A 27,485-nucleotide genomic window follows, 5' to 3' on the forward strand; every position below is an offset into this window, starting at 1 on the left:
CAGAGGAGCCTGAGCTGATAAAATCCATTATAATTTCTTCAGAAGGAGCTTGACAGCCCAAAAAGATTCCTGACAACCACGATGCCACCACCATCACCAGTAATTGTGTCCCCTGCCACAGCCACTCAGACAGCGCTGCCGTGTCTCCTGTCACCAGGCTCACTGGGGACAGCCTGTCCTGAGAACTGCCCACATCACCAATAACTGCTATAAACAATTAATGTGCATTCCTCCAATCCTCTGCTGGAACCACGGCCTCGCTAATCAGTGCAATGCATCACAGCTTCCAGACAAACACTTGGCAGCAGCACACATGGGAGGGGGTGTTTATAGATGTTTAATGGTGGCTCTCTTACAATCAAGGTGCTATAATAGCACTTAGGAAAGGCAGTTTTGGTGGTGGGAGAAGAGGGAGAAGAATAATGATGCACTAAATACAGGAGGAAACACTATTAAACTTCACACAGTTATCAAAAGCCACTAAAAAACTCAAATCTCATTAAATACCTTTTGCTATTTAAAATCCCATTTGAATGTGCCTGTGATAGATCTAAGCTTTAGCTGCCTGTAATGACAATTGCATTGCTTCAAGGAACTTACACATGATGAGATATATTTTATACATGTTTTTATTAACAGTCACCCGAAATCTCCAGCATCACTCACAGAGCTGCACAGCAAACACTCAGCTATGATACTATTTGTACTGTCTGATGCAAGAAGGGCTTGGATAACATTTGTTTAGTCAAGGACAAACAGTCCTGGGGCCTGTAGGTGGATGTAGGGAAAGGCAAAGTTGGCTAACACTTCCGGCCTACAAAGAAACAGGGTCCCTTCAGCTAAAGGGTTGTTGGGGGAGAAATGCAGATAAAACCAAAACTTGGTCTGCAGTCCAGGTCACACTCCAAGGGCTGCCTCAGGGGCCCAAAACACTTGACAAATAACCACCACAGAATTAAGGAAATGAGTCCTGAGGTTCAAGCGGGGCTCTAACAAATACCTCTGGTTTCTCAAACAACCACAACAGAAGGCAGTGACAAGGAAGGCCAGGGATGCTCTTCCAGAGGTGGGTGTCAGTCATCGAAGTCGATCCTGATGGGGCCTCCTGTCAGGAGGTGGTTTGCCACGTGAGCAGACTCCTTGTCCTGCTGCTCCTCCCGCTGCTCGGCCGACCTGCGCACGCGTCTGCGGCAGCCCTGGGCGCAGCGCGAGGTCTCGTCCAGCGCCCCGCACACCAGGATGCGGCAGTGCAGGAACACCTCCTGAGGTGGGGACACACAGCAGGGTCAGTGCACAGCCCTGGGCACCACTGGCACCGCTGCCAGAGCCAGTGCCACAGCGTGCCCGTGGCACAGGGCCGTGTCCAGCATCGCCGCCCGCGGCCAGAACGGCCGCTCCGTCTGTTGGCTTGTGTGCCCTCTCCAGAAAGCCTGGCTGAGGTCTCAGAGGCATGGAATAGAAGGTGGGAAATGATCCTCCACATGAAGGGATGAAAATGGCAGGAATCAGCTTGGAAGAGTTCACATGGACTGGCAGGAGCTGTGTGTCAAGAATGCGTGAAGCCTCGCAAGGATTGATGGAGATGTGCAAGAGAATTTCGAGTGAGCTGGAAAAACAAAGCCAGGAAACCAAAGAGAAAAAAGAGGAGAACACAGGGTGATGAGAGGCTAAGTTGAGGGAAGAGGGAGAATGCAAAGAGCAAGGAGACAACTCCCTTTTCTCCTTGCACAGCACAGGCAGTGACAGGACTGCTGCTCCCTGCCCTGTAAATGACCAAGAGAGGAAGCAACATCCCTGCAAGCAGCAGCCACAAAGACTTGGAGAGGTGTGAAGCAGAATCCATTGTGCAGGATGGGAGGATGCAGATTGGAGGCAGCAGGGATGATCAGAAAGCCAAGGAAAACTTCTGAATTTCAGAAGATCTCATCAGCTTTAACCTTACTGGGGCTCTCCAGTAGCTGGAGCAGCAGCTTTATAAGTTTTGGAGCAGGCAGTGTTGGCTGAGCATAACAATGACTGGAAGATCCAATTTCCTCCAACACAGAAAGGAAAGCTATTTGCATAGAAGATCTCATCAGCTTTAACCCTACTGGGGTCTCCAGTAGCTGGAGCAGCAGCTTTTTAAGTTTTGAAGCAGGCAGCGTTGGCTGAGCATAACAATGACTGGAAGATCCAACTTCCTCCAACACAGAAAGGAAAGCTCTTTGCATTAGAAAAATGGCTTAAAATTATCCCTCCACCTGTCTTCTCACTACAGAGCTGCTGCCCCACAGAGACAGCCTAGTTTCACTTTCCTCCAACACAGAAAGGAAAGCTATTTGCATTAGGAAAATGGCTTAAAATTATCCTTCCACTGTCTTCTCACTACAGAGCTGCTGCCCCACAGAGACAGCCTAGTTTCACACTGAATTAAGCAGTATGGTGGCCTTCTGTCTGGAGTGCTGGCATCTGTACTCACAAGAGACACAAGGCTGAAGAGATCCCAAACTAAAAACTGTGTTGTTTTAAAGACAAGGCACTGTGACATGTGCCTGGTGACTGAGAACGTTTCTCTCACCGAGCAAACAGAGGTCCACCAAGACCACCCTGGAAGCAGCAATGATTTTAGCCTGCTGTGGCATTGATGTTCCAAAACTGTCCTTCATATTTCAATTGTAGTTGTTTTTAACAATCTCTCCTGAAGTACCTTTGCCAGGCTCCTGTAAGGTGCAGCTGCTGAACAGGCAGAGCTGCACCTGCCTTGGGTCAGCCATTCCATACCCTTTTCCAACTTGGTGCTGAGGTTCCTCAGTTATATCAGAGCTGATGAAATATTTAAGAGTTGAGTTTTGAGCTTACCTTGTTGTCTTTGCCCACAAACTTGAACACAGGAACCTGGAAGTGCTTGGCAAGATGGTCCTTTGACGTGTACTGCTTCACGGAATCATCAGAAACACAGCTGAGGAGAGCAGAGGGATAGGCTTTAATGGCTTTCCCAGAAATGGAAAAAAGAAAGAGAGAAGACATTCCAGCCTACTTAACCAGAGAAAGAAAAGGAGGGATTGGTTCTCTCAGGCTCAGCTACCATTTCTGCTGCTTCCTCTTTGGCCACAGGAGAAAAGTGGGGAATGATGGGGGAAAACAGCAGCACAGCTAATAGCATCTCCAGACAGGGAACAGCCCAGCAGCAGAGGGCTGGAAGGACGTGGCCCAGTCCCCTCAGAGAGGGACTGCCAGCGAGCTGCAGGCGAGGCTGTCCTCATTTCACCTCCCTGTGCAACAGCCTGCAGTGTTACACACTACAGAATGTGCCATGCACTTACTGTATACACATAGATATGCACATAAATTATGCTTAAAATGAAGCAGCCTGCACCCACTTTACTAAAATATGACAGATGATGAAAACAACAAAAATCCAGATTTACTTTGCTTTATATCATTTACATTTCTTTTCCTGCTGGATTTGGTCAAACAGCTCAAATTCACTACACTAAAAATTTATGATTTCAGTTTTTCCATCACTTGCAATGCAAGAGAGGTTGCAGAATTTCAGGAAAATAAGCTGTTTTTATAATAAGCTACATTCTAGGTGCAGTGCATTTATAAACTATCACAGCCTATTTAGAGTTTGACAAACAAAGTTGTGGTGGCTCAATAATTACTGCTGATTATTGCAAAGCCTTGGGCATCTTGGGAGGTCCTGAAGCTGCTGTGAAATTGCATTGCAGCTCATCCTTTCTAGCAAGTTAATTTCAAAAATGTGGACTTTGAAAGATATTTTTAAAAACCCAACAATAAAGCAGTGGTGGGAGACAAGAGGTACTGGGATAGATCACAGCCTTGCTCTTGCAGCAAGCTTCAGCTCCGAGCTGAAGATGAGAAATGTGAATGGCATTGTCAGCAATGCTGATGTTTGACATGTTCAGTTGTAAAAGAGCAGCTCTGCCTTCACTGCAACATTTGGCAATCTCTTAAGTTGTCAAAATTCCTTTTTAAACAAGGCATCTGATCATAAGGAATGACAGTTAAAGACTTTTCAGAGGTAAGTGGCCAAGCTCCAGGGCCAAGAAGTCAACTCACAGGCATGTTCTCATTTGTGAGCACATAAACTGTGATGATTATCAGACACTGCCTCAAACTGTCTCCTAAATCCCAGGCTTTCCAAAGGTTCTCCACACTGGTGGAAGGAAACCTACTGGTTTGGGGCTAGGGAGAAGGAACATGGAAGAACACCAAAAAGGAGTCAGAGATACGCAGACAAAACCAGCTCAGAAACCTCATGAGTCACAAGGGCAACTCCTTTTGCATTTGTGATGCCAGACCATATCCCACTCTGCTAGGAAACCCCCAGAGACCCTGCTGCCCACTTTGGAGAGGTGAGAAGAGACAGGTGTGGAAGGAAAAGGGGTGGGCCTGGTCAGGATATGGGGAAAATCACCCTATCCCTGTGCATAATGTGCTTAGGTTTGGGAAGCAGAGTGGCAGTGCCATGGCAGCTGTGCTCTGACCCTCTTATTCAGGGTTGCAAGGCTGACAGGAACAGGCTTGCACAATGAAATAGCCACCTCAGCCCAGCAAACAGGGCAGCCTGAGGCATAAGATGATGAGCTTTGCCATGGAACTACCTTAACGCCCCTGTGCTCTGCTGAGCCACAGCTCCTGACCTCAGCAGTGACATGACCTGGCTCCAGATGCCCCAGAGAGCTCCAGTTTATCAGCTGTGCCATCGGTCACTGCCTTTGTTCCACTGTGTTTTCAGAAGGCAGGGAATTAACAGAGAAGAGAGCAGTAGAGGGAATTTTCCCATTCCTCAGTCCAAGGTATATGCACTCCAATATAAACAGTGTTTCCATTTGGACTATGCAGTTAACTCTTACAGGTCTGATCCTACATAAACTGATACAAAAATCCCATCTTTATTGCCATGGGCTTTTGGGGCTGGATTTTTAGAAGGAAACTGAGTTACTACAGAAGTGTTTGGAGCAGGGACAGTTTACTGCATTCAGCTAATTTAATTTTGAATCACTGGGGCCTGCAGTGATGGCTGCAGAGTGGAGCACTTTTCCCTTCAGTGAAGTTTTAATGCCCTCTGCAGGTACCAAGGGACTGCTGGAGCCATAAATCCTTCAACCACTGCTGGGGTGAATTCGAGAGATGACATTTCCTGCCTCCTCCCTTCTCTACCCAGCTCAGGTTTTGGCTGCTGTTTTGAATCCCATCATTTTCACTCATGGGGAGAAAGGAATGAATGTTTGAGGCCTTGACTCTGTGAAGGGTCCACAGGAACAGGCAAGCCAGGGAGCTGATAAGATCAATTTTTCCATTACAGATCTGCTCATAAAGGCCAGCAATGTTGGGCACAGAAGGACTGCAGCCTAGGATGGAGGGAGAGCAGGCTAATGCTGAATCTTCTGTCAGGAGGAAATGGAAACAGTATTTTTGGGTACTTTACATTGCAGGACCCTTTTGCTACAAGACAACCACACCAGACTTGCCAGCAGCAGCTGTAACAGTGGAGGATTTAGTCTGGCAGCTGAGGACATGATTGTTGTCATCATTAAATGGTCTGGCAGGCAACATACAGCATTTACACAAGCACAGCCCCTTGACTCTCAGGCTACAACTCTTGGGTATGTCTTAGATATTCCTTTGGCTGGATTTCCCTCCCTAGAGGACAGCAGACTGCCTCACAACTATGACATTTCCTCAGAGCTCTCTGGTTAAGCAGCAGGCTGCAAACACTCTGCAGCAATGCTGTAGCATGGTACAGTCATTTCAGCACCCAAAGAAGTGTCTGAGAAGAGGGATCATCTCAGGAGTCACAGCTGAGCCCACAGCAAGGCTCCCCAAACCTCTGGTGCAAAAACCACTACAACAGCAAACCCACAGATCTGCACAAAACTATTTTTAGCTTATCCTGGAACGATCACCAGCCCCAAATACCTCAAAAAATTACAGCCAAACTGAAAGACCCTGAGTTTATTGCACTGACAGGCATCAGGGAGAGTAAAGCAAGGGATTCTCCTGCAGCTCCTACCAGGACTAGCAATGGGCTCTTCTGGCTTGTGCTGTAATAAGGCCATTGTGAGAAAATTAAGAAACTTGCTCCAGTTGCTGCAGCAGCTGCTTGGCAGCAGCACATGGCCATGGGAGTTCTGCACATTGGCTTGGCACTCTGTGGCTGGCAGAGAGAGGGTGTCAGGAAAGAGAATCTTTTCTACAGGAGCCAACTCAATTATCCACAAGGCTAGTGACAGGGAAATACATCCTGCAAAGGCTGCACTCAGAGGAACCTCTGTCACTGCCTCCCACTGTTTCTCCCAATTACTTTTGATGGGAGAGGTGGTTTCAGCTTGATGGCTGCTGGTGATTGCTATGGCCAGGACAGACAGGCTGCTGTGGAGAGGGGGACAGTGTTTCCTGCATCACACAGACAACTCAGCCCCACTGCCAATTCCCTCTAAACTGTCAGCAAGAGAGGGAACAGTGAACTCACCCATCTTGAATCAGGTAGTACTTCAGGATCTCATCAATTTTGGAGGTGGGAGTGGCAAAGCAGCTCTCCACCAGCGTCTCCAGTCCACTGACGTGCACCAAGGGCTCAATCCCAAAGTACAGCGAGTCCCGAAGCTTGAGGGTGGGAAGATCACCCCTGTAGGGCTCATCGAAGTCTTTGTCCTTGAAGATCTCCAGGGTGAAGGGGAAGACGCCCTGGTTGCGGCTCATGATTTCCAAGGGAGAGTTCTTGAGGTTGGGCACGTAGCCCTCGGAGATGGTGTAGCGGCGCGGGAACTCGCAGGTCACCGGGATCAGCAGCTTGCTGGTGCGCACGATGATGTCCCCGTTGCTCCCCGGGGTCTGCTTGGGCAAGCCAGTCACCAGGTTGGTGGCAATGATTTTGTCATTGATTACCTGCAGCAAAGAAAGGGGAGATCATTGAGGAAGACTGCCGGGGTCGGCTGTCACTTGTCTCTGCCCCAGCAGGGGAAAAGGTGGTTCTGGGCAGGCCGTGCTTTCTTTGGCTTCCTGCCAGGGTCTCCGAGCCCCTGCCAGGGCTTTGAGACATCCAGGGCATCCAGAGAGATGCTCTGGGTTCCGACAGAAGACCTCTCTGGGCTGAACTCAGAGTAGCCACTGAAGGCCCAGCTTGTGAATTTACACCCCACAGCCAGAATGATGCTGCTCATCCTCACAGACCTCACCACTAAGGACCTTGGTCTGCTGGCAGTGCACCACACTTCTGCTACCCCTCTGCTAAGGTACATTGACCTGTTGCCAGTTTAACCTTTGAAACATTATCAGGAGACCAGAATCTGTCTTAGCAGGAGGATGAAGAGTGAGGGCACTTGTACCTTCTACCCTGATGAAGCAGGAGGTGAGCAGAAAGCAGCACCCATGCTGTCAGACACACACTGCTGGAGGGGGGATGGAACAAGCTCCCTGACTGTGGAATTCCAGCCCAGCTCTGCTCTGAGGACAGCTGCATGGCAAAGGGCTCTGAGGGTGCAGCTAAATCAGCTTTGTTCCCCAAGCAAGGCACAGCCAAATCCCCAAATCCCAGACTGGGCACTGGGTATACATACATCCACAACGGTTCCACAGGACTTCAGGGAGAAATGGATGTTGACATGAGTGCCATTGGACACGCCTTTGCACGAAGTGTTGATGAGGGAAAGGTCCAGGCCTCCAACCAGGTCCTTTGGGATGTTCACCTCAATAGAGCTGGACTTGCACAGCACTGGAACTGCAAAAGAAGTCCCCAGAATAACAGCCTGTGCTACAAACATACCAGTGAGCTGGAGAAGGGCTATACCAGATATAACTGGGGGAATAAAAGGGGAATCACTGACAGCATTTATGATTGTGACCCTACCACAGCAACCTAACCACCCATCTTGCATTCCCACCCACACAACACAAACCAGAGCTGCCACTGCCTCAAATTCCCCAGCCACAGCAATGCCTCAGAAAACAATGAAGACAATCATTGCACTTGCAGCAGAAACTTAGCTGTGCTATCCAGCTTCACTTTACACTCAGCACAGATTTGGTTGGTACCTCTTGCACTGTGATGTCCTGGGAAGAGCCTTTACCAGATATGGGTATCAAATTCACAAAGCCCCAGGCAAAGCTATTTTTTAAGACCCTTAATCAGATTTTACATCAAACCCAGAACACACTGAAACAAGGCAGAGTAATTCCATATAGATACTGAGCTAAAATGGAAGCACCTCAAAATGCCATAATAATATTTTTATAAGCAATAAACTCAGCTCTGACAAACAAACCCAATTAGCTCACTCATTCCACCTCCTTCCAACCTTTAAATTTTAATACAGGCCTCCGTGTGAATTTTTTAAATTAAAATTTCATTACATAAGAAGCAGGAGAAAACAGACCTTGGACAAAATAAAAAAGGAAAGAAGAGAGAATAATCTTCAATAAAAAAGTAGTTGCTGTATATATATATTACTTGGGATTATTCAGTTCAGTTGGAGACAGGACAAACATACTGGTGGCATATATTCTGGTTTCAGCCCGAAAAAAACCAAACCTTTTGCAGGATTTGCATTTATTGTATTTTAAAACCCCACAACAAAACCTTTTTGCAAATATACCAGTTTCCTGAGATTTTTGCCAAAATTAATTGCAGTCCCAGTCCTTGACATTCCTGTGACCAGCCTTCCCTTAATTTCAATCATTAATTATATAATTTAAGATTATGGATATTTGAAATAAGACACAATGCTAAAACAGGCATTTCAACTCCCTTTAAAAATTTCCCTGTCCCAGCTCAGGTATTTGCAACAGCCTCTGATTACCTTCAGGGAGGATTTTTGATTAAAAGTTGATAATTTCAAAGTGATATGCTAAAAGTATGCAGAGTGCCCAAAGCAGTATGTTCCCATAATGACACTGCTGGGTTAGAACAGAAGCTTAAAGAACTAAAAATTACCTTAACCTTCCCTGCACTGGCAGCAGAAGGCAAGTGGGAATAACTGAGCATGTCAGACAGCACAGCTCAGGAGCAGACAAAGGGACCTGAGAACACAGCATAATGCAGACAGAGAGGAACATCCTTTGGAGAACTGATTGGCTCCATCTGGGTTTAAAGACTCGCTGTTCTAGCACTCCTTGATAATAAGAAAATGTACTGCTTTTATAAAGGTGACATTCAGGGCAGGAGGTCTGGATCCCAGCTGCAATTCTCCAAAGTTCAGGATCTCTCTGTTTCTACATGTCTTTGACTGGCACAAAGTGGGAGAAAGAAAATATTCCATTTTCCCTGTGCTTCAGAGCTGCAGGAGCTGTGTGCCCTCCATCACCTGGACACAGAAACAAGGGCAGGAAACCTCTTGACTCAAGCCAACTTGTGGCTATTTGAGAAAACACCCAGTGTGTGCCAGTCAAACCTTTTAGTTCTTCACCTCATACTCCTCAGAGCACCTGTGAGAGCTGGGAAAGCCTCCTCATCTCCACTTTAAGCTGTTTTGCACCAATGCCTCTGAGCACCTGCCCCTGGGAGGAAGCTTCTGTGAGGAGTCCAACACTCATTTCTCTGTCTGCCGTTGTTACTGGCACCATATTCCAGCCTCTGGCTCCTTCCTTGGCCTTTCCAAGTGCTGCTGCTGGGAGCAGAGGCTATCTCCCTGCACAGACTGTTCAGCAGAACAGGCTCTCTGCTGCTGGGGAGCCCTGACACACTGCTACAAACATAAACCCTGCTTACCTGCACAGAAATTCGGGCAGGGGATGGGGGAGAAGAGCATTTCATCCCTACTCTTCAGGAAGAGGTGGGCTACTAGGATGGGCTACAGAATTCTAGGATGATCTGCAAAATTCCAAATATTTTGCTGGCCAGTATCTTTATGGAAAAATTGCAGTCTGTAGACGACTGTGATTTCTGTGGAAGATTATTAATGTTTGTTCTGAACGTGGAGACAGTGCAGAGGAGGGCAGAGAGGCTGCAGATCCAATTGCTTCAGGCTACTGTGCCTACCTTGTACTGTTAATTGAACCAATATAAACCTGATTAGATGGCACAAAAAAATTGTGTGGTACAGTTCCATATCTGCTCATAACTGCAGGCCACAGCGTGGGGACATAAATTGATGAATGCAAAAGAACAGGCAATTTCACTTTATGAGATGCTGTATCCTGAGCCCCAGCCTGGCTCCCAGCAGTGCTGCTGCTCTCACCAGCAGCAGAAACCCTGGCTGGGTAATCCAGGACTTCCAGCCCTGCTGGGGCTGCCTCAGGGGCCCAAGACTGAAAAACACCACTCTGTTCTGGCTGTATCCATCAATCAGACCTTCAATCAGTGAGTGTGATCACAGCTCTTGGAAACCTCCACCTCCCCACCAGCACTGCTGGATCCCACGTGGACAATGCTCACCCCTGGGAGCACTGCATTTCTAAAAAGCTTAAAAAGCAGAAATTCCATCAAGCAGAACCATTCCAACTTCCTCTCTGAGGCATACCTGCCCTTTTGGCCACCATGAAGCCCAAATCTGTTCCTCCCACTGATGTCTGGGCAGTCTGTGGCACATCAGACTGCAGGAGGTTCTCTGAGCACACCAGAGACTGCTGGTAGCCTGGATGTATTTGCAAAAGAAATCTTTGCAAAAAACCAGGGAGCTTGTTTATTCCATGTGCATGCCATAGGCACAAGTGACTCAGCATGAAGGACTCCCTGTGGAAAGTTCAGATGGAAGGTTCTCCAAGGATAACGCTGCCCTGGCCTCTGCACAGCAGAAGCAACAGTCAATTTTTGGATGCTATCCTGGGCACTTTTCCAAGGGGCAGCAGGAGCACCTAATATCAAAGCTAGTGCCCTGCTTCAAGGCACAGGAATGCTTACTGGAATGGCATACTTGGAAAAAAACATGCCTCTCTCTTTAACCCTGTTCTTGGAAGGGACTGGACTGCTTTAGCTGAGAGTTTGAAGTTTGGAGCATGGAAAATGTCAGCTCTAACAGCATAAATTTGTCAGGGGTGTGCACAGAGCAGTATAATGGGAGATGTTTGTGGGAAACAGTAGAGGTAAGAAGATTTCCAGAAAGCAAGCAGTATTAGTCATAAGGGGACACTGCCCAACAATTAACACGATGCAAGATGGACTCAAGCCCTGTGGCTGTTCTGCCTGGACAGAAGAGCAACATCTTCAGGCTCTCACCTTTGGATAGTCTGTCATTGGTAACAATGCTCCATTAACCCAACTGGAAGGGACAGACTAAGAGAAGACAGCAAAAACAAGAAGAAAAGTTCCTTCAGACATTCTCTCAGGGGACAGAGGCTGCCAGGGAGATTTTGTTACCCTTTTTGACTTACCCTGGCAAGTGTGGTTGTCTTCTGACAGCACAAGTCCTCTGGGACATTCACACTGGTAGGTGCCTTCCACTTCAATGCAGGTATGGCTGCAGCCTCCATTGTTATTGTGACAGCCTTCAATTTCTGGGAAACAAAGGGAAATCAGCACATCCTGCAGGCCCCACAGACCCCTGACCAACCAACAGTCTGAACAATAGAGCTCAAAGGCGACAGTTTGTCTCCCAAAACATGAGGTGTAAACCCCTTTTTAAATTGTACTTTAGCATCATGATTTTTTTCTTTCAAATAACCTTAACTGCTTTTTTCAACCCTTTGGGAGAAAATGAGGTGTAAACCCCTTTTTAATTGTACTTTAGCATCACGATTTTTTTTTCTTTCAAATAACCTTAACTGCTTTTTTCAACCCTTTGGGATGAATATGCTAGATGAGTACTACTGTTCACAGTAAAACAACAGAACATGAGATAAGCAAATCATAAATACAAAATATTTCTCCCTGAGCCTGCCATCAGAAATCAGTGTGGTTTTCACTGAAATGTAAAGAGTAGAAATCCCATACTCAATCCTATACAATGCATGGAAAATAACAGCCCAAACACCCCATGGGAGTCAAAGCAATGGGTAAAGCATCATAATGTAAATTTTGAGATACTTTAAATCCTACTCAGCCTCACCAACTCACGCAATCAAGCTAAATCTCTCGCATTTGTTCTTTTTAGCAACAAGCTGTGAGGTGGCTCACACCTCACCTCCCATCCTCTACCAGCTCACAAAGCTGAGGATACATCTTCAGAAATAAAACTCACTAACAAGATTGTAAAAATCCCCAGCAGCAGTGTTAAACTCGTGAAAGGCACCATCCTTCGTACAGAAGGGAAATTAAATGATATATCAAAGGCCCTAAAAGCCACCTTGGGGAATGGCAGAAACAAATGAGTTTCCAAACAGACTATTCCAGCCCTGTCAGAAGAGTGCAGCACTAGGGAATAAAAATTGCACAGCTCATTTATGTGATGCCCCAGCAGCTGAGAGCTGCATGTGGCAGGGACAAAGCCCACAGACCATTTTTGGCCCCACACAACTTGACAAGTAACTTAAGGAGCACTCTGCACAGCAGCATTTCCCAGGAAAGTGTCACTGCCTGGATGAGTGATGTACCAGCACAGCTCAGAGAGAAGATTTAGCTCTTTTGGGTAGCTGAAAAGTGAGGCACATCTGTAGTTGTTTTTCTTGTCGGAGGCCCCAGAGTGTCTGTGAACAGCACACAGCAGCTATGCTGTGAGGGGGCACAGTGCTTTTCCACAGCTCACCACAGAAAACATCAGGCACACATCAATTTCTGCTGGGTTTGCCTATTTCTGCTCAGGGATGTTTGTGCATTGTTAGTGACAGCACATCAGGCCCACAATTTGGTCTTTAAGCTACCAGTCTAAATTTATCAAGGGTTTTCAACCTGGCTGTGCCACCACTGTGAAGGAACTGTGGCAGCTGCACGGAGCAGCACAGCCCACAGACACCAAAGATCAAAATGCTGCCCTAATCCCAAATTTAACTTCTGTCTGCAGATTGGCACCCCTCCTCTTCAATCTCTATCCTGGGAGGCTAAAGTGATCCACATGCTCTAGTCTAATGTCATGGCATTACCCCATACCTAATGTGAGCTGCCAAAATCCAGTGCTGCTAAATCTGCCCCCACAAAACTCTACAACACAAATCTCCAGAGATTCAAATCTCCAGATATCAAATCCCAACAACTCCAGCAACAAGTTCTGCCTGGACAACCAATCTTCCAGATCCACTGCTGCCTTTCCCCCATGGAGATAAACACAAGCAAATCCTAACAGAAATGGACAAGGCAGTGAGAGCAACAAGGAGATTTCTCTCTGCTTGCTTAGAAGGATATTTTAATATCAGACCCTCTGGCAAGCACAGAGGTGACATCAGTGACATTTAATCCCAGGTGGAAGGAGCCAAGAGAGAGCAAGGGAATGATTTATAGAGCTTGCAGCAGGCTGTGGTAGCTGAAGCCTTACCTTCACAGGTTTTGCCATCACTTCCCAGCGTGCGCCCGACCCCGCACTCGCAGCGGAAGGAATTCTTCAGGTTAACACAGAACTCGCTGCAGCCTCCGTTGTTCTGCTCACACTCATTTTCATCTGAAAAAAAACCAGCTCTGGAATGGAATGAATAATCCCACTGCAAGTAGTAACACTGACAATAGCTTTTGAATCTCTTGGTAAAGCTCTGAAAACTCCTCCTAATGTTTTTTAAAAGCTAAAGTGGCTCTGTGTCTGTCTGCCCTTCTTATTTTTTTTTTTTGAAAGGTACTTTGTTCTCTGAGATTCTAATTTCTCAACCTGATTTAATCTCTGTGTGCAAAAAGCAAATCAAACAGAGAAAGGAACAGACATTGTTTTTGCTGAGCCACAAAATGAATGATTTCTCTTAGGCAGGCCAGGATGCTGAAGTTATCAATTAAGGTTCACATGGGGTTTCATCAAAACAGCTTAGAATCTGGCATTTATTAGGTGTCAGAAACTTAAAACCAAGAAAAAAGAAAGCACCATTTTAACAGACAGGTCAGAGATGAGCTCTCTCAGGTATCTGTGGTCCCACACATGCACAGAACCCACAGCTGGCAGCTGCTGGTGGTGTCTCCTTCCACAAGCAACATGAATTGAGTATTTTTAGCCAAAGGCTTGGCTGGTACCTTGCTTTGGGAGGCAGGAAGCATGTCCAGGAGACCCCCACAGCACTCTGCTTTTCACACACGTGACGGGCTCCACACTTTCCTTTCTAAAAATAAATCTAAAGTGCTTAAGAGTGCTTAGGAATAGAAGGTGAAGAGGGAAAGGGCTACTGCCAAAGGCATGGAGATGTTGTTAGAAGAGCCTAGAGATTGTCTTGGTCAAAGGCTGGGCCCAGAAATTCCCCTGACTGGTTCTTCCAAGTTCTACAGCACACACAGATCTCTGTCCTTGCTCTTCCCCACTGGTGACAAATAGCACTTCTGGTTGTCTTGAGACTGGACTAGGACAGTGCTGGGCTGATTTTAACCATGGCTTAGCTGAACATGGATTCAGGCATTGAAGAAGTCAAAGGCAATGCACCAAGTTGGTGGATGCATGACAGGAAATCTAAGACCTTATTTAACCCCTAAATGAAAATGTAACTGAGGATCAGCTGCTCTGCTCTGGGATTTAAAGATCTAATGCACTGAGGAGAAGCACAGGGAGGTGCACAGAGCTGCTCAGACTTCACAGAATGGTCTGGGTTGGAAGGGACCTTAAAGCTCATCTTGTTCCATCCCCTGCCACTATCCCAGGCTGCTCCCAGCCCTGTCCAACCTGGCCTTGGACACTTCCACGGAGGGGGCAGCCACAGCTGCTCTGCTGCATTACTGCAGCAGCTTCAGTCCCCTCTTTGGGGGAGCTGGGAAAGGAAGCACATTCCTGTTTAGGAAAGACAAACAGGGATTTATTTGGTTTCTCTTTAAGGAGGGCACCGTTGCTCTCGGAGATGTGATTGCACAATTAATCAGCACAACAGAAAGTTATTAGAAAGATCATGGAGCCAGACAAGAGAGGCTGCAGGTAGATGAACCAGTGTGAGCATTCCAGCTGAGGTGCTGTGCCACCTGGGAATCTCGAGGAGAAGCAGCAGTGCAGAAATCCTGCTCGTGGGGGAAGAAAAGCAGCTGCAGCACACAGAGACAGGCTCAGGACTCCTGTGTGCCTCCCCACTGCAGGAAATCCTTTCCTCTGAGCCTGCCACCCATGCACTGAGTGCTAGTGCTTGTCAAGGGCACTTCTGTGACTGGAAGCAGCCAATAAATGCTTTTAATTATCTGAGAGAGCTCAGTCAGCCACTTGGCTGCAGACAAGTGGAGCTGCTTAAGCAGAAGCCTTCCCCAGAATCACTGGGAGCAAGTGTCTGCAGCAGGACCAGGCTGCTCCTTCCACACACTGGAATGGCTGTGGGGCCTGCCCTGATGCTCACAGACACGAGGTGTGTGAAGAAGGAAACCACCCACGCCTGCTTTGTCAGGTGTAGCCCCCATGGAGCAGACTGACCTGCCACGACTTCAGACAGCTGAAGTCTGCCTTCAGCTTCACCATCAAATCAAGTGACAGATGAGATTCCTCCTCCCTCAAACACCCTTTCCTCCCTCCTCTCCCTATCCATCAGTGTGGCTCTGCAGCTTCCCAACAGCCACCCCTTCCCAGCCCCATGATTTGTCCCATCATTTTCCTGACCTCTCAGTCCAGATGCTCTCCCCCAGCACCACACACACAACCACAGCCACTCTCTCTCCTCAGAGTTTCATGGGATTCCCCCACAAATCTCCAAAGCCCACATTCCCCACTCTGCCCTCACCTCCCTCCTGGCCATGCTGGTCTCTGCCACCAAGTGCCAGCTCCCTGAATACTCCCTTGCCATGCTGCCTAAAACCACTGGAGCTGTGGTGGGACTTACAGTTCTCTGGGTCTCCTCAAGCCCCAGGCCCTGGACAATGTCCCAAAAGGGCGGGAAGTATGATGGAGTTTAGTGTGCAGCCCTACAGCAGCCAGCAAAACTTTTTTTGTAAGAGAGATATTCAACAGAACATGTGAGAGGAAATCTCTAATGCCAGACTGCACAGCACTTCCTGAGTACCACAGTGATACCACAGAATCCTGCACCATGATCTTGCAAAGAGACTCTGCTACTGCCTTCAGCAGCTGAACCATGCAGAAAGCAAATCCAACCTCACAAACATGGAGCTCCAGGGGCACCAGAATGGATGCAGTCATGGAATGTCATATCTTGGAACCATTTACAGAATCATAGTCCTGGTTCTAGGCAGCAAAGGGAAAAACTGCTCTCAGGATACGTAATTTTTTATAGTGCTTTGTAAGGCAAGGCACTGAGATGTGAGCAATGAAACAAAGGGAAGAAAGGCATCAGCAAGTGGCACAGCTTATTTCCACCCTTACCAAGGCATGTCTGGCCATCGGGTCCGAGCGTTGTACCCGGGGAACACGTGCAGTCACCGGTGTCCAGGCAGGAGTCCTGGCAATCCACCACATCACAGATGTCATAAAAATCTAGGGCACGACAAGAACAAGGTCAGCACAAAGCCCTGAGCATGCAAGGAAAGCACAGGATATGTCCCTTCAGCTTCCCACCCTGTGTACAGCCCCTCAGTTACAGACCTGGCCCACGTTGGAAAAGCTGACCTGCTGAAGCTGCTGAGAAACAATCAAGTTTAATTACTGCGAGGCAGAGATGCAAATTTTGACTTTGGCAGCGCGCCAAGACAAGCCACAGGGCCCACAGGGAGCATTAAATCACTGAGGCCTGGTCAGCTGTGGAAAAATCCTGCTAGAGGAACAAAGCAGGTGAAACCGCGTCGCTGATCGTCCAGGGACAGGCCACCAGTTGGAGAAGCCAGGCAGCCTTCTGGGCACTGAGGGGGGCTCCGAGGGGTGACTTACGCCCGCAGTAGGCGTGGAAGCAGACGCTGGGCTTGGCAAGGTGGTACACGTAGTACCCCCCCGGGCAGGCCTTGACCTCGATGGTGGTGTTCCAGAGGCAGCAGTTGCCGCTGAAGCTGGCGCAGGCCTGGCGCCGCACGACGCCGTCGGCCGGGCGCGGGTGGCTGCCGTTCATCCAGACGGGAGCGTGGGTGCCGCAGTGGTTCTCGGGGATGCAGAAGGTGGGCATGGCGTCGCCCGCCATGCCCGTGAAGCGGTACCACTCGCCGTCGATGCCGCTGTCGCACGTGGGCTGCCCGTGCGAGCCGTTGATGCGGTGCTCCGTGTTCCGCCAGGGCTCGTTCAGGCTGATGTAGGCCGAGCAGGGGTCCAGGGCTGGGACACACAGAGAGAGCAGCTGCTAGATAGCAAACCCAGTTGTTGATGGGTAATTACAAAAGGGTTTTTGTTTTTTTTTCTCCATCCCTGAACCGTTGTGATCTGTTCTCAGCCCCGGGGAGAAAAGGTGATACCTGCAAACTCATTGCCTTGTGGAAAATCCTGACAGCTTGTCTTAAAGGTCTTGGAGGAATAAATAAATAAATAAACAGAGCTCTTAAAACATTATGCAACAGTCTGACTTGCTGTTTAGCTGACAGGGAAAAAACAAGATATAAGCACATTTGAGGTCCAGGTAATGATTTTGCCATAGGAAATACACCCTGGGATCTAGCCTAGGACAATGAGCCTTTGTTCAAGACTAACTGAGCACCTGCAAGCCCCTCCTGAAGTCACTGGTAACTCTCTCAGCTTGGAGAAATTTACCAGAAAACGGATAAATCTCCCAGCCTTGGAACAAAGGACTATATCTCAAACAGGTTATACAGCCTCTTTTAAAACCCACCCACCCACAGGCAATGTCAGTCCTCACGGCTGAGCTGCCAAACCTTTTTAATCATTATCTTAAAATCCAGAGGGCGTGAAGGCCTGGACTGGGACCTTCCTGGAGCAACATGTTAAACCCCCTACAGAGCTGTGCTCCTTGCAAGCCCACAAAGCCTCCTGTCCTGCTCAGGAGATCAGCTGCTTGTGAGTGAAGTGCAGTGAGTGTGGGGGCAAGACATGAACACATGGATTTCCTGGCAAGTGCACGTCTGTACATGCAGTGCTCAAGGAGTGTGTCCCTTTTCAGAGGCTTTTCTGAACCTTCTGCAAATAATTAAAATATGAGAGTACCATAGGGAGAATATAAATGAAGAATTTAAGTGTTCATTAAATTTTCAATCTCCTCCTAATTAACCCTCATTTGGCAGCTTCCTCACTGGAAGTCCAGAGGTTCCGCTTTGCCTTAAATTTAATACCTGATTAAGCACAACTTAGCCATGACAAGCAATTCCCTATTAAGCAAAAGGAATGCTAATACTGCCCTGAGTAAGGAAAATTGATTACCATTTCCTAAAATTAGGCTAATAAAACCAATCACTCTTGACAAAATGCATCTTGGACTGGAACAGCCTCAACTTTCCACAGCACATTTCTTTTGAAGTTCTAAAGCTGTGCTGCTTTGACAATAGTGTGATGGAGTTTGGGTGAGGGAGGAATACTATGCTCTTTCTATTAGAAACACAAATGATCCTGGCTCATTATTTTGATTTGTTTCACTGACTTTAAAGTGGGAGCTACAAGTGCTTCAGAGAACAGACTTCAAGTCACTCTTATTTAGCTGTGTCCTTTGTAAATATCTGTCCCACAGATGTGCTACCTCGAAGAAATATCTCACAAATATAACACCTCTCATGCCTTCCTCAGCCACAGATACATTTTGCTTGGTCTCAAACCCAGCATAAAAGGCAGGAGCAGCTGCCAGGGTCAGGAGTGCTGCAGAGCTGGCACAGGGAGCGTGGATCTGGTTATGGAGGGATCTCCAGTGCCACGATTCAGACACGCAGAGGAGCTGGTTCACTGCCACCACAACCAGCCTGGTTCTCCTGAGCAGCAGAGAGGGGAATGCAGCAGGGAGTCTTTGATGGGATTCACCAGGCATTCCCTCCTGAGCTCTCCTTTTCACTGCCTCTGCTTGCCTGCCCTTACCCACAGACAGCAGCAGCAGTGCTGTAAATCCCATCCTCCAAAAGCTGCTTGGACTTCTCCCAAAAGGGAAAGGTAGAACAGAGCTTCCCCTGGGCTTCCCTCAGTGTCATTCCCTTGGTTTCCACCAGAGGATTTGGTGTGGCCTTAGGGTGAGTCACTGAGTGAGATGAGAAGGTTTTCGTGTTGTTAGAAGCCAAATGAGGTGAAGCGGGAATGCCCTGTCAGCTTCCCAGCTGGGCAGCACTAAAAATACCTACACTCTCATTAGCTTCCATGTAATTATGAAATATCCTTTGTAGACAGACTCTGGGAATGCTCAGCTAGGGAGATTACATTGTCTCCTAAGCATCCAGGAGATAATTTAAAGGCAAATTTATTGAGATGAACACGCAGCAGCTCAGAGGGAGCTGGAAGAAGGCACATCAGGGGAATTGAGGTAGCATTCCCTCATATCTTTCATTCCCCTGAGAGCTTCTGGCAGGAGTGAGGGGAAGCAAACAAGCAGAAAAAGCAGACAGTGCTCTTTGGAACACTGCACATCCTCACAGCCACCTTTGGGCTGCCAGTGCTGCCCCACACCAGCCTCTCTGTAGACACCAAGAAGTCTTTGGCAGCACAGATTTTTTCATTTTAATTAGTTAAACTGAGTTTTAAGAAAAAAGATCCACAAAAATAGAGAAGCAACTGATCAGCCTCTCCCCTCTTCTCCCCAAACAACAAGCTTGGGGGTCTGCACAAAATGAATAACTGTCTCCAGCTCACTCCTTTTCATTTTTCTTGGCTCAATTATTTTCCTCCTCAATGCTTCTTGCGTGGCCGGAGCAATTGAGGCTGACAAGCATCAGCTACAAAGCAAAGCTTTTCCATTTGTAAGCTTGATGCTATCATTAGTTCTCTGACTGGCATGGTAGCAGCTAGACTGGGTGACAAATCAGGTGACAAATCAAGCTCCAGCAAACACTGGGGAGTGCCCCATCCTGCAGAGATTAATCCTGGGTGCATTGTAGAACCGGAGGTCTCTGCTCCAGCACAACCAAGCAGTAAAGGGAGCAGCACTACATTGTTGCACTAAATTCAGCTGAGATTCGTCAAGGAAGCAGGTGAAAGGTAGCATAATGTCTACTCAAAGAGTCTGTCCTCCAAAGGGAGAGGAAAATCCCACAGTGTCTTGGTAATAGAGATTCTCCCAGCATGGTAGACTTCACACTGTAACAGAAGGATCTTTCCAAGTGGAAGGAATTTCACATCACCTTCAAACAAAAGGGATATTTCTCCCACCTTCCAGTCTTTCACCTAAGAATACCAAGGCTCACCGTGAAGATTTGCCTTAGAGATGGCAAACAGAAACAAGACAATGCCTCTTTACTCACCCATCGAAGACACTGGCTGGAGCTGAACGACAAAGGAAATAGTGAAAAACAAGTACTGGAACATCCCACTGAGCCAAGGAAGAGCCACCACTCAAGGGACAGAGGCTTCCAAGTCCTTGTACAGGCTGTGCCTCTTGCAGGCTCCCTCTCAGTGGAGCTTCTGAGTCCAGGCTTCCAGAAGAGTGAGTGTGATTGCTCTCCTGGAAGTTTATCAGAGGAAGAAGCTGAAGGGACGTGGGCTACAGCTCCAGCCTTGACCTCCCCAGAGCAGCTCTGCCCCTTACTGACAGCAGGGAGGTACTCACTGATCAATCTTGTTTTTTGGACTTGACCTGCTATTGTTTTCTGCCCTGACTGCCCTGCAGTGACACCTCCAGTATCTTATCCAGAGAAGAATTCTAACCAGGGACACCCGGACATCCCGAAGGGATGGAAAAGAAGAACAGATGGGTGCTTGTTATCTGTGCTCCTTCCACAAGTCACACTCCATGGCTCCCTCCAGGCAGAAAACACCAGCTAAGGAGCCTTAACTGCAGGAAATAGTGGCCAAAGGAGCAGCAGTGATCCTTCCGAGCACAGATTGCAGAGAAGTGCCTGGAGCAGAGCTACAATGGGAACATCAGTCAAAGTGAAAGACTGGTATCCCACAGGGAAATGAGCTGCTCCTAGGCTACACAGAGGTCCTTGCCACTCCTGGTCACACAACCTGACCACTGCAGTAAGATTATCAAGCAAGGCAAGTAAAGACACTTTTCTGCAGTGCTCTTACAATCTCTTGTCTTGAAAAAATAAACCAATCCCAACATTATGAAGTTAATTTTGATGCAAAACTGAGTATCTAAGAACCTCTCCTGACTAGCTCAAACCAAACTGGGCTGAGTCACAGGGGACAGCCACAAGCTCTAGATGCAGCATGCTGAAATGTGTTCTTAACTACAGCAAACCCAGAAAGAGTTCTCCCCTCTCACCCCACCCCAAGAGCTCTCCATCAGCAATGAGTGCAGCTGAGCCTACAGTAATCACAAATCAGGCAAATGTGGGAATTTCTCCATTCCCTTTATTCCCTTGGCATCCTGCATTTCTGCAGCAGGCTGCCCTAAGAAATAACACCAACTTCAAATCCCAGCAGGAAAAAGTGGCTCCATTATTTACATGATGAATTTGCACAAGACAGGGAGTTGGGTGTTTGTCTGTCTTACAGGGACTGTACATTACAGAAAATTCTCAATGGCCTCTCTCTGTGAGGGTGTGCTCCTGGGAGTGAAATACCACGTGCAGCTCTACTCCACTCCAGCAGTCTTTTTTCAGTGGTGAATGACTCTAGGGAACAACAAAAAAATCTCCAAATAAATTACTGTTATTGCTCCCATAAGGAAAAAAAAATTCTTGTGGCTCTATTGTGCTGACAGCTGTGCAGTACCAGAAAGGTTTTTCCAACAACAGGAAAAGAGAAGAGATTCACTATACAAAGCTATCAAGGTAGATAACCCTCAAGAGGTGACTATGTGAATTCCCAGAAGAGAAACTAAAATTGAACAGAGAATAACACAGAAAGCCACTGGAATTTCTATCTTGCCACTTTCATTGAGAGGCTGGTTCATACTTATGATGGAAGGTAAATAAAACTGACAAGCCTGAATGGAATGCTCTGATTGTGTCACAGGTGTGTACAGCTCCCTGAACCATCCTTCACCAGCTGCTTTTGTTTTGTAGCTGCTAGATGAGCCTGCTATAACAAGGTTTTGACAGGTACATGGAAGTGACTGACAGCTGACAATTAACACAGAAAAATGAACTGCAGCACGGCAAACTGGAGCCTCAAAGGTGGCACCTACAGGCCCTATCAAGTTCTCAAAAGTGGATTAAAGCAGGACTCACCCCAGCATTCCCAGAGAAGACACTATCCCAAGTTACCATAACATCTAATTGAAGGAAGTGGTCTCAAGCTGGAGAAGACAGTCTGCTACCTCTAAACGTTTCTGGGAAGAAGCACCAGAGGCAACTCTTCTATCAGCAGCTTCTCTTTGAAAGTTAATTTGGGTGATATTCATAGCTCCAATTCACCCACAAACAACCTATGCCTCAGCAAGCTGTAACAGTCAGTCCTGAGAGGATAAATGGAGGGAACAACCCCAAAGAAAAAACCTCCCAGCAAGGAGATGCTCTGGGAGAGACATAATTCCAATAGGGCATTCTGTAGGACCTGTACTCTCCAGCAAACATGTTGTTCCTGACCTCCACATTTGCACCCCAAAGACTGATGCACCCAACACCCCAAAAAGAACCAGCTTCAAGTTAGAATCTTTTACAAGAAGCCACCAGCACTGTTTAAAAGATAGGAAGAAGGAAGGCAAAATGAAAATAGAGAGCAGGGATTTTATTTTGGTACCCAAGAGGGATTTTCTAAACCTGCTACAAAGCCTGTGCATAGCTGTTTTTAACCCAAGAAAAATGCTCATTTTGCATGTGGCAATCACCCTTCTTGTGGAAGAGAGATCTCTGCAGGGCTTTACCATCCTCACATAATGAACTCAAATTCTTCAAAGCATTGTCTGGCTGGAGAGCCTTGTACCGTCTGTAATGGACTCATGACTAAAAATGCTTTGGCATTTGCTGCAGTGGTCTTGGCTTTGTCAGAGCCACCTCTCAGGACACAGCAATGCCTGGGAGTGTGTGAAGCACAGCTCTGGGTGCAGGAACCTGCAACCTGCCTAGAAGGAGCAGGAGGAAGAGCTAATCAGCACTTCCTGCTGCAGGGAGGGAGGAGGGCCTGGCACACAGGACAGGCTGCCTTGTCTGGGATTGACTGGAGGATGCAGGTTCACAATAAGCCCTGACAGGCAGCTGAGATGGATTGCACTGAAGTCAAGGACTTGGAGATTGGCCTCGTTGCTGTAAACAACTTGTTCCAGGACTTGGAGCCAGTGGGAAGGGCTGTGGAGAGCAGGGAGGGAGCACAAGTGAAATGTGAGCAAACTCCACACAAGTACAACACTGAGAACCCATTAACATCACTCCTGGTTACAAGTAGCAGCTATTTCCTTTCCCTTAGTGGAGCACTGTGATGCAGAATTTGGTGTTTGAGAGTTTTTCCAGAGGTCCTACAAACCCAGCATATTTTCCATGCTCCTCCATTTTCACATGGAGGAATTAGGGCATAGACAGCACACCAACAACTGCAAAACTAGTCGGGGCAGAAAGAGAAGTAGAAATCAACTTTTAAGAGCCCTCAGAGCCACAGCAACACAGCCTATGAGCAGTTCTCCCCTGCTTCAGGATTCAGGTACACTGCAAGTCTAATTTTCATTACTGGATTTTACTTTTCATCTGTTTAAATGCCACTAAAGAACATAAGCCTGATGGGTTTTTTAATAGGAATAATTAGCATCTCTTGGAATAGGTAGAAGAATACTTAAGATACAAAAATCTTCTTCCTCTGTGAAAATGAAGCCATACAATGGGGTACAGAGGAAAGAAGTTTGCTTTTATAACTCCACAGACACAAGAAGCCCAGGAGATATAAAAGAAATTGGTTCACTGGCTCAAAGACAGGGCAGCTTGGCCAGCTCCACATGGCTGGCTCAGTGCCATGGTCTGACAGCCAAGAGCAGCTTCAGAGCATCATGCAAAGCCTCTTAAAGCCAACATGGAAGCTCAAGAACTTGCAGCAAGGTGATCATCATTGCTGCCAGCCAGGCAGGAAGGGTTACAGGGGAAAGAAAAAGGGGTTCTTCTTTGTTCTTCAGGAAAGAGGAGCCATGAACAGCTTCCCTGGAAGGGCCTGCAAGGCACAGCCTCATGGGTGTGGCAGAGGGAACTTAATGCTGTTCTCCAGGAAACTTTCAACTGGTCATATGTTAAAACTTTAGATACTAAGAGTTTGGAGCTTTCTATACTAAAAAATACAGACCCTCAAGAGAACACTACATTTAACCTAAAGCTGTAAAAAAACCCCCAAACTTCCATACATTTATTTGAAAGCTCCCTCACAGAAGAGGTGAATCAAAAGAATGGCAAAATCAGTAGAAAAAGCAGCACCTGAGCACTGCAATGCTCCCTGCAGCTTCTCCCTCACCAGGGCTGAGGAATGCAGTGGCACATTAAAATTCAGGCAGCACTGCCTGCTCTGCAAGTGCTGCCAGGGGGACAGCACCTTATCACCTGCCTGGCTCCCAGAGGGGAAATAGTTGCTGCAAGAGTGTGTGCTGATGTTGAGATACAACAGCGTGGATCAGGAGAGCAAACAAACCCTGCCCTTCCCTTCAGTGTTAGCATTCCAAGGCACTGAGACTGGAGTGGGAGGCTTGTGGCTTTCAGGGCACAAGTGTAGTCACTCTCCTTACTTTTGTAACCCACACCATCTCTAGAACAAAATTAATTTATGTGCAGGAACAGTTTTGTAACAGCACCTTCTTGTTTTCAAAACAGAGATGGTGGTGCTAAGATATCACAGTCTCCTGCTCTCCTGGATGCCAAAATGGACAAATTCTTGTGCAACTGAGCCAAACAATTTACCTAAGGGTGGCAGCAGCTCACCTGGGGACAGCAGCACTCTAAGGGCTGCCTGGAGGAAGGAGGCCTGTCAGCAGTGATTAAAGGCAGGTGACAACAAACAGCTTCCAGCCCTTCCCCTCCAGCTTTGAGAAACACAAGAGCTGGCTTTTTAAAAAACTAGCTAATCATGGATGGTAATTTTTAAGCAGTCCATGGGCACAATGGAAACCTGCACCAAACATCTCATCCTAATAATCCATAAAGTCAGGAGAAAGCACACACTGCTGATTCCCAAAGGAAATGAACAAATCACATGTCACCATGACAAACCATGAAAGGGCCCAGACAGAAAGGAACTGAAGCCTGACACTCCAGTTTTTCTCCAAAACGACACTTGAGAGCAATATAGAAATACACTGACACCACAGGTACCTCTTTTGGGTTGCTGGGCATTGCTGCCCATATATATTCTTATTCTGCTACTATGCTGGCCAAACAAAGGAAGATCTTTGCTAGACCAAGTATCTCTACCTCTACCTCACCATCTCAACTGCTCCTGAGATCCCTGTGTTAGGCAGCCAGGCCTGGCAGCCACATCTCCATCCAGGTTTCTTCAGGAAAGCTATTATCTGCACCACCACGGCCTCAGTGAGGTGAGGTCAGTCAAGAAGACACAACCTAAATAAAAAGAAATGAAGGAAACTCAGGAGAGAGCTGCAGGGAATATTCTCTTCTCAGCTGGGGAAAATAACATTATTCAAGAGCACTGATTCAAAAATTGAATAGTTATTTATTGTTCCAGAAGTACATTGCTCTTTTATACATATTTCATAAATGATACAGGATTTTACACATGTTCAGGTTTTTTTTTTTGTTCTTTTTTTTAAAGAAGGACTTTTCTCCATGCTCCCTCCCTCATCCCAAACACACACCAAGAATTCAGCTACAGGATTGTGTTCACTTTTTTTCCTTTTAAAACTCATCACACAAACATGATAAAACAGATAAAAAATAATCACACAATGTAATTAAATGGAAAGACAGAGGAGAAAGGGGAGGGAAGAAAAAAAAAACAAAACTAGAAACATGCACCCATTCAGTCCAACATGCCACTGAGTGAGAAGAGGCAGCAATCCCAGCTGTGTTTCCACATCTGCAAGGCACCCGGCATCTAATTAATACTGAATTATTTTCTTTCCTATATTTTTAAAACATGGTTCTCCAAAAAAAAAACCCAGAAGCCTCTTTCCATGACACAGTGAGGAGTAGTAGTGAAACATCAAAAAGAAGCAGCCAGCCTTTCTGTACATAAAGCTTAGTGTCCTTCTCCCACCTTCATCCTGTCTCCACAGCATTTATCAGCAGGGTGCTAAACCAGACTGACCTGCTTTGAGTGAAGAGATGTTTTATCTGCTTAGAAAGCAGCCAGCCTTGGCTAAGAGAGAGGGCAATGGGTTGACCTTCCTTCCTTTATTTCTTTTTAGCTAAGAACAAGAGATGTCATTAGCCACTCCTAAGAAATTCTGACCTGTGGACACAGAGTTCACTTAAAGCTACTTCATCAGGGGAAACCCAAGCAGTTCTGTGTCTTACACTGTAAGACCCCCAGGCTCTCAGAAAGCCTCTGGGCAAGGGAAATGCTTTGACAATATGTGAAACCTTCTATCCCATTACACAAGCAGTCGACTATCGAGTTTCATTATTCCATGTTCCAAAACTGTCCATTTTAAAGCAGGAGTCATGATTCTGGCAACAGCTTTGTAATCCTTTAAGGCCTTCCTAATTTCATAGTCCAGGTGGCTCTCAGATTTGGGGTAGGAAGAGGGGAACCTCCCTGCCTTAAGACTGAATATAAAAAACCGCTCATGCAATGCTGCCATGGATTTCTAGGAGGAGCTCAAGGGCACTGGGACGCAAAGTTTCGAGAGTTAATAGGGAATAATCCAAAACATCCATTATCAAATGTCCAGAAGAAAACTCATTCCTTCTCTCACTGGGCTACAACCAATCTGTGCTACAAATAAGCAAAGGAGGAAGTCAGTGGAGCACGGGGGGTGGGCTGGGAAGGGGAAGCTCACGGTTTTCCAGTAGAAAGCAGTCTTGTAGTAACTTTATAAAAGAGACCAGGTCTGACCAGAAGTGTGCGTGTTAATGGCGGTGGAGTGCAAGTTCTGATCACCAGCCAGAGCTCCAGGTGGCTTGGATTCTTTGTTCATTTATTTTTTTCTCCTTTTGTTTTTTTTCAAGAGAGAAAGAGAGATTGGAATCAGGTAAAGGAAAATTTAAAAAGCTAAGCAGGCTGCTGGTGTCTTATCAAGAGGCAGACCCTGCAAAGCTGGAAGAAGACACCCCTACACCCCAGCATCACATTCTCTTCATGAACCTCCCAATCCTGTATTTGTACACACTCGCCATTCTGACAGTTTTTAAAATGTGACTATTTGCCAAGCCCTTTTCAGAACTAACATTCCACAATGTCCCATCTTCAGATTTAAGAGATTTTCCCCCTTTACAGTCCTTTGTCTTGATTAAAGGTAAAAACCCTCCACCCCCCACACCACGTCCCAGCTTCCACCTGCAATGCTTTAATTAAAAAAGGCAAGAGCTATGAACAGGTTTTTTGCTGGGGTTCAGAGCTTCTTTGCTGATCAGTCCTTTTCAGAAATTTGCTGGATGGGCAGATGAACTTGCAGTGGGTCTCGAAGCCTCTTAAGGTCCAATTCTGCCTAAAAGTAAAAGACACGTTATAAAGCACAAGCTC

The 27,485-nt window shown here is 46.9% G+C and overlaps 2 protein-coding genes across 7 annotated transcripts in view; both read right to left on the minus strand.

Moving 5' to 3' along the window:
* Window positions 1-611: 611 nt before the first annotated feature.
* OIT3 (oncoprotein induced transcript 3) lies at window positions 612-25,392 on the minus strand. Of its 6 annotated transcripts, none has more exons than XM_039706707.1 (10): window positions 25,267-25,392; window positions 20,231-20,430; window positions 16,791-17,165; window positions 16,290-16,400; window positions 13,347-13,469; window positions 11,314-11,436; window positions 7,566-7,726; window positions 6,479-6,894; window positions 2,839-2,938; window positions 612-1,262 (listed from the first exon to the last, which is right to left on the minus strand). In XM_039706707.1, exons 2-10 carry the CDS (start codon window positions 20,292-20,294, stop codon window positions 1,074-1,076), a joined length of 1,662 nt encoding a protein of 553 aa, XP_039562641.1. In that variant the 5' UTR covers window positions 20,295-20,430; window positions 25,267-25,392; the 3' UTR covers window positions 612-1,073. The 6 variants fall into 6 exon arrangements, with proteins under 6 accessions (XP_039562641.1, XP_039562640.1, XP_039562642.1 ...); XM_039706706.1 differs by having other exon boundaries at window positions 25,262-25,362; XM_039706708.1 differs by having other exon boundaries at window positions 25,256-25,270.
* Window positions 25,393-25,494: 102 nt separating this feature from the next.
* Window positions 25,495-27,485, minus strand: part of MCU (mitochondrial calcium uniporter) — a gene marked incomplete at its 5' end in the record, with an annotated part of 81,151 nt that continues 79,160 nt past the window's right edge. Inside the window, one exon of the mRNA XM_039706704.1 lies at window positions 25,495-27,450. Coding sequence (XP_039562638.1) covers window positions 27,373-27,450 — 78 coding nt within the window. The remainder of the gene's footprint in view (window positions 27,451-27,485) is intronic.

Source organism: Passer montanus, unplaced genomic scaffold (genome assembly GCF_014805655.1).
Source record: "Passer montanus isolate IOZ18808 unplaced genomic scaffold, ASM1480565v1 scaffold196, whole genome shotgun sequence".
Classification (NCBI taxonomy): Eukaryota; Metazoa; Chordata; class Aves; order Passeriformes; family Passeridae; genus Passer; species Passer montanus.

Bases quoted from the DNA above. Each gene is read 5' to 3' on its own strand.
- OIT3 (XM_039706707.1), bottom strand. From the start codon at position 20,294: ATGTTCCAGTACTTGTTTTTCACTATTTCCTTTGTCGTTCAGCTCCAG. The intron at 13,470-16,289 runs GTAAGGGTGGAA...GTTTTTTTTCAG, and splicing joins CGATGGCCAGACATGCCTTG to ATGAAAATGAGTGTGAGCAG. The intron at 1,263-2,838 runs GTAAGCTCAAAA...TCCCCACCTCAG, and splicing joins TTGTGGGCAAAGACAACAAG to GAGGTGTTCCTGCACTGCCG.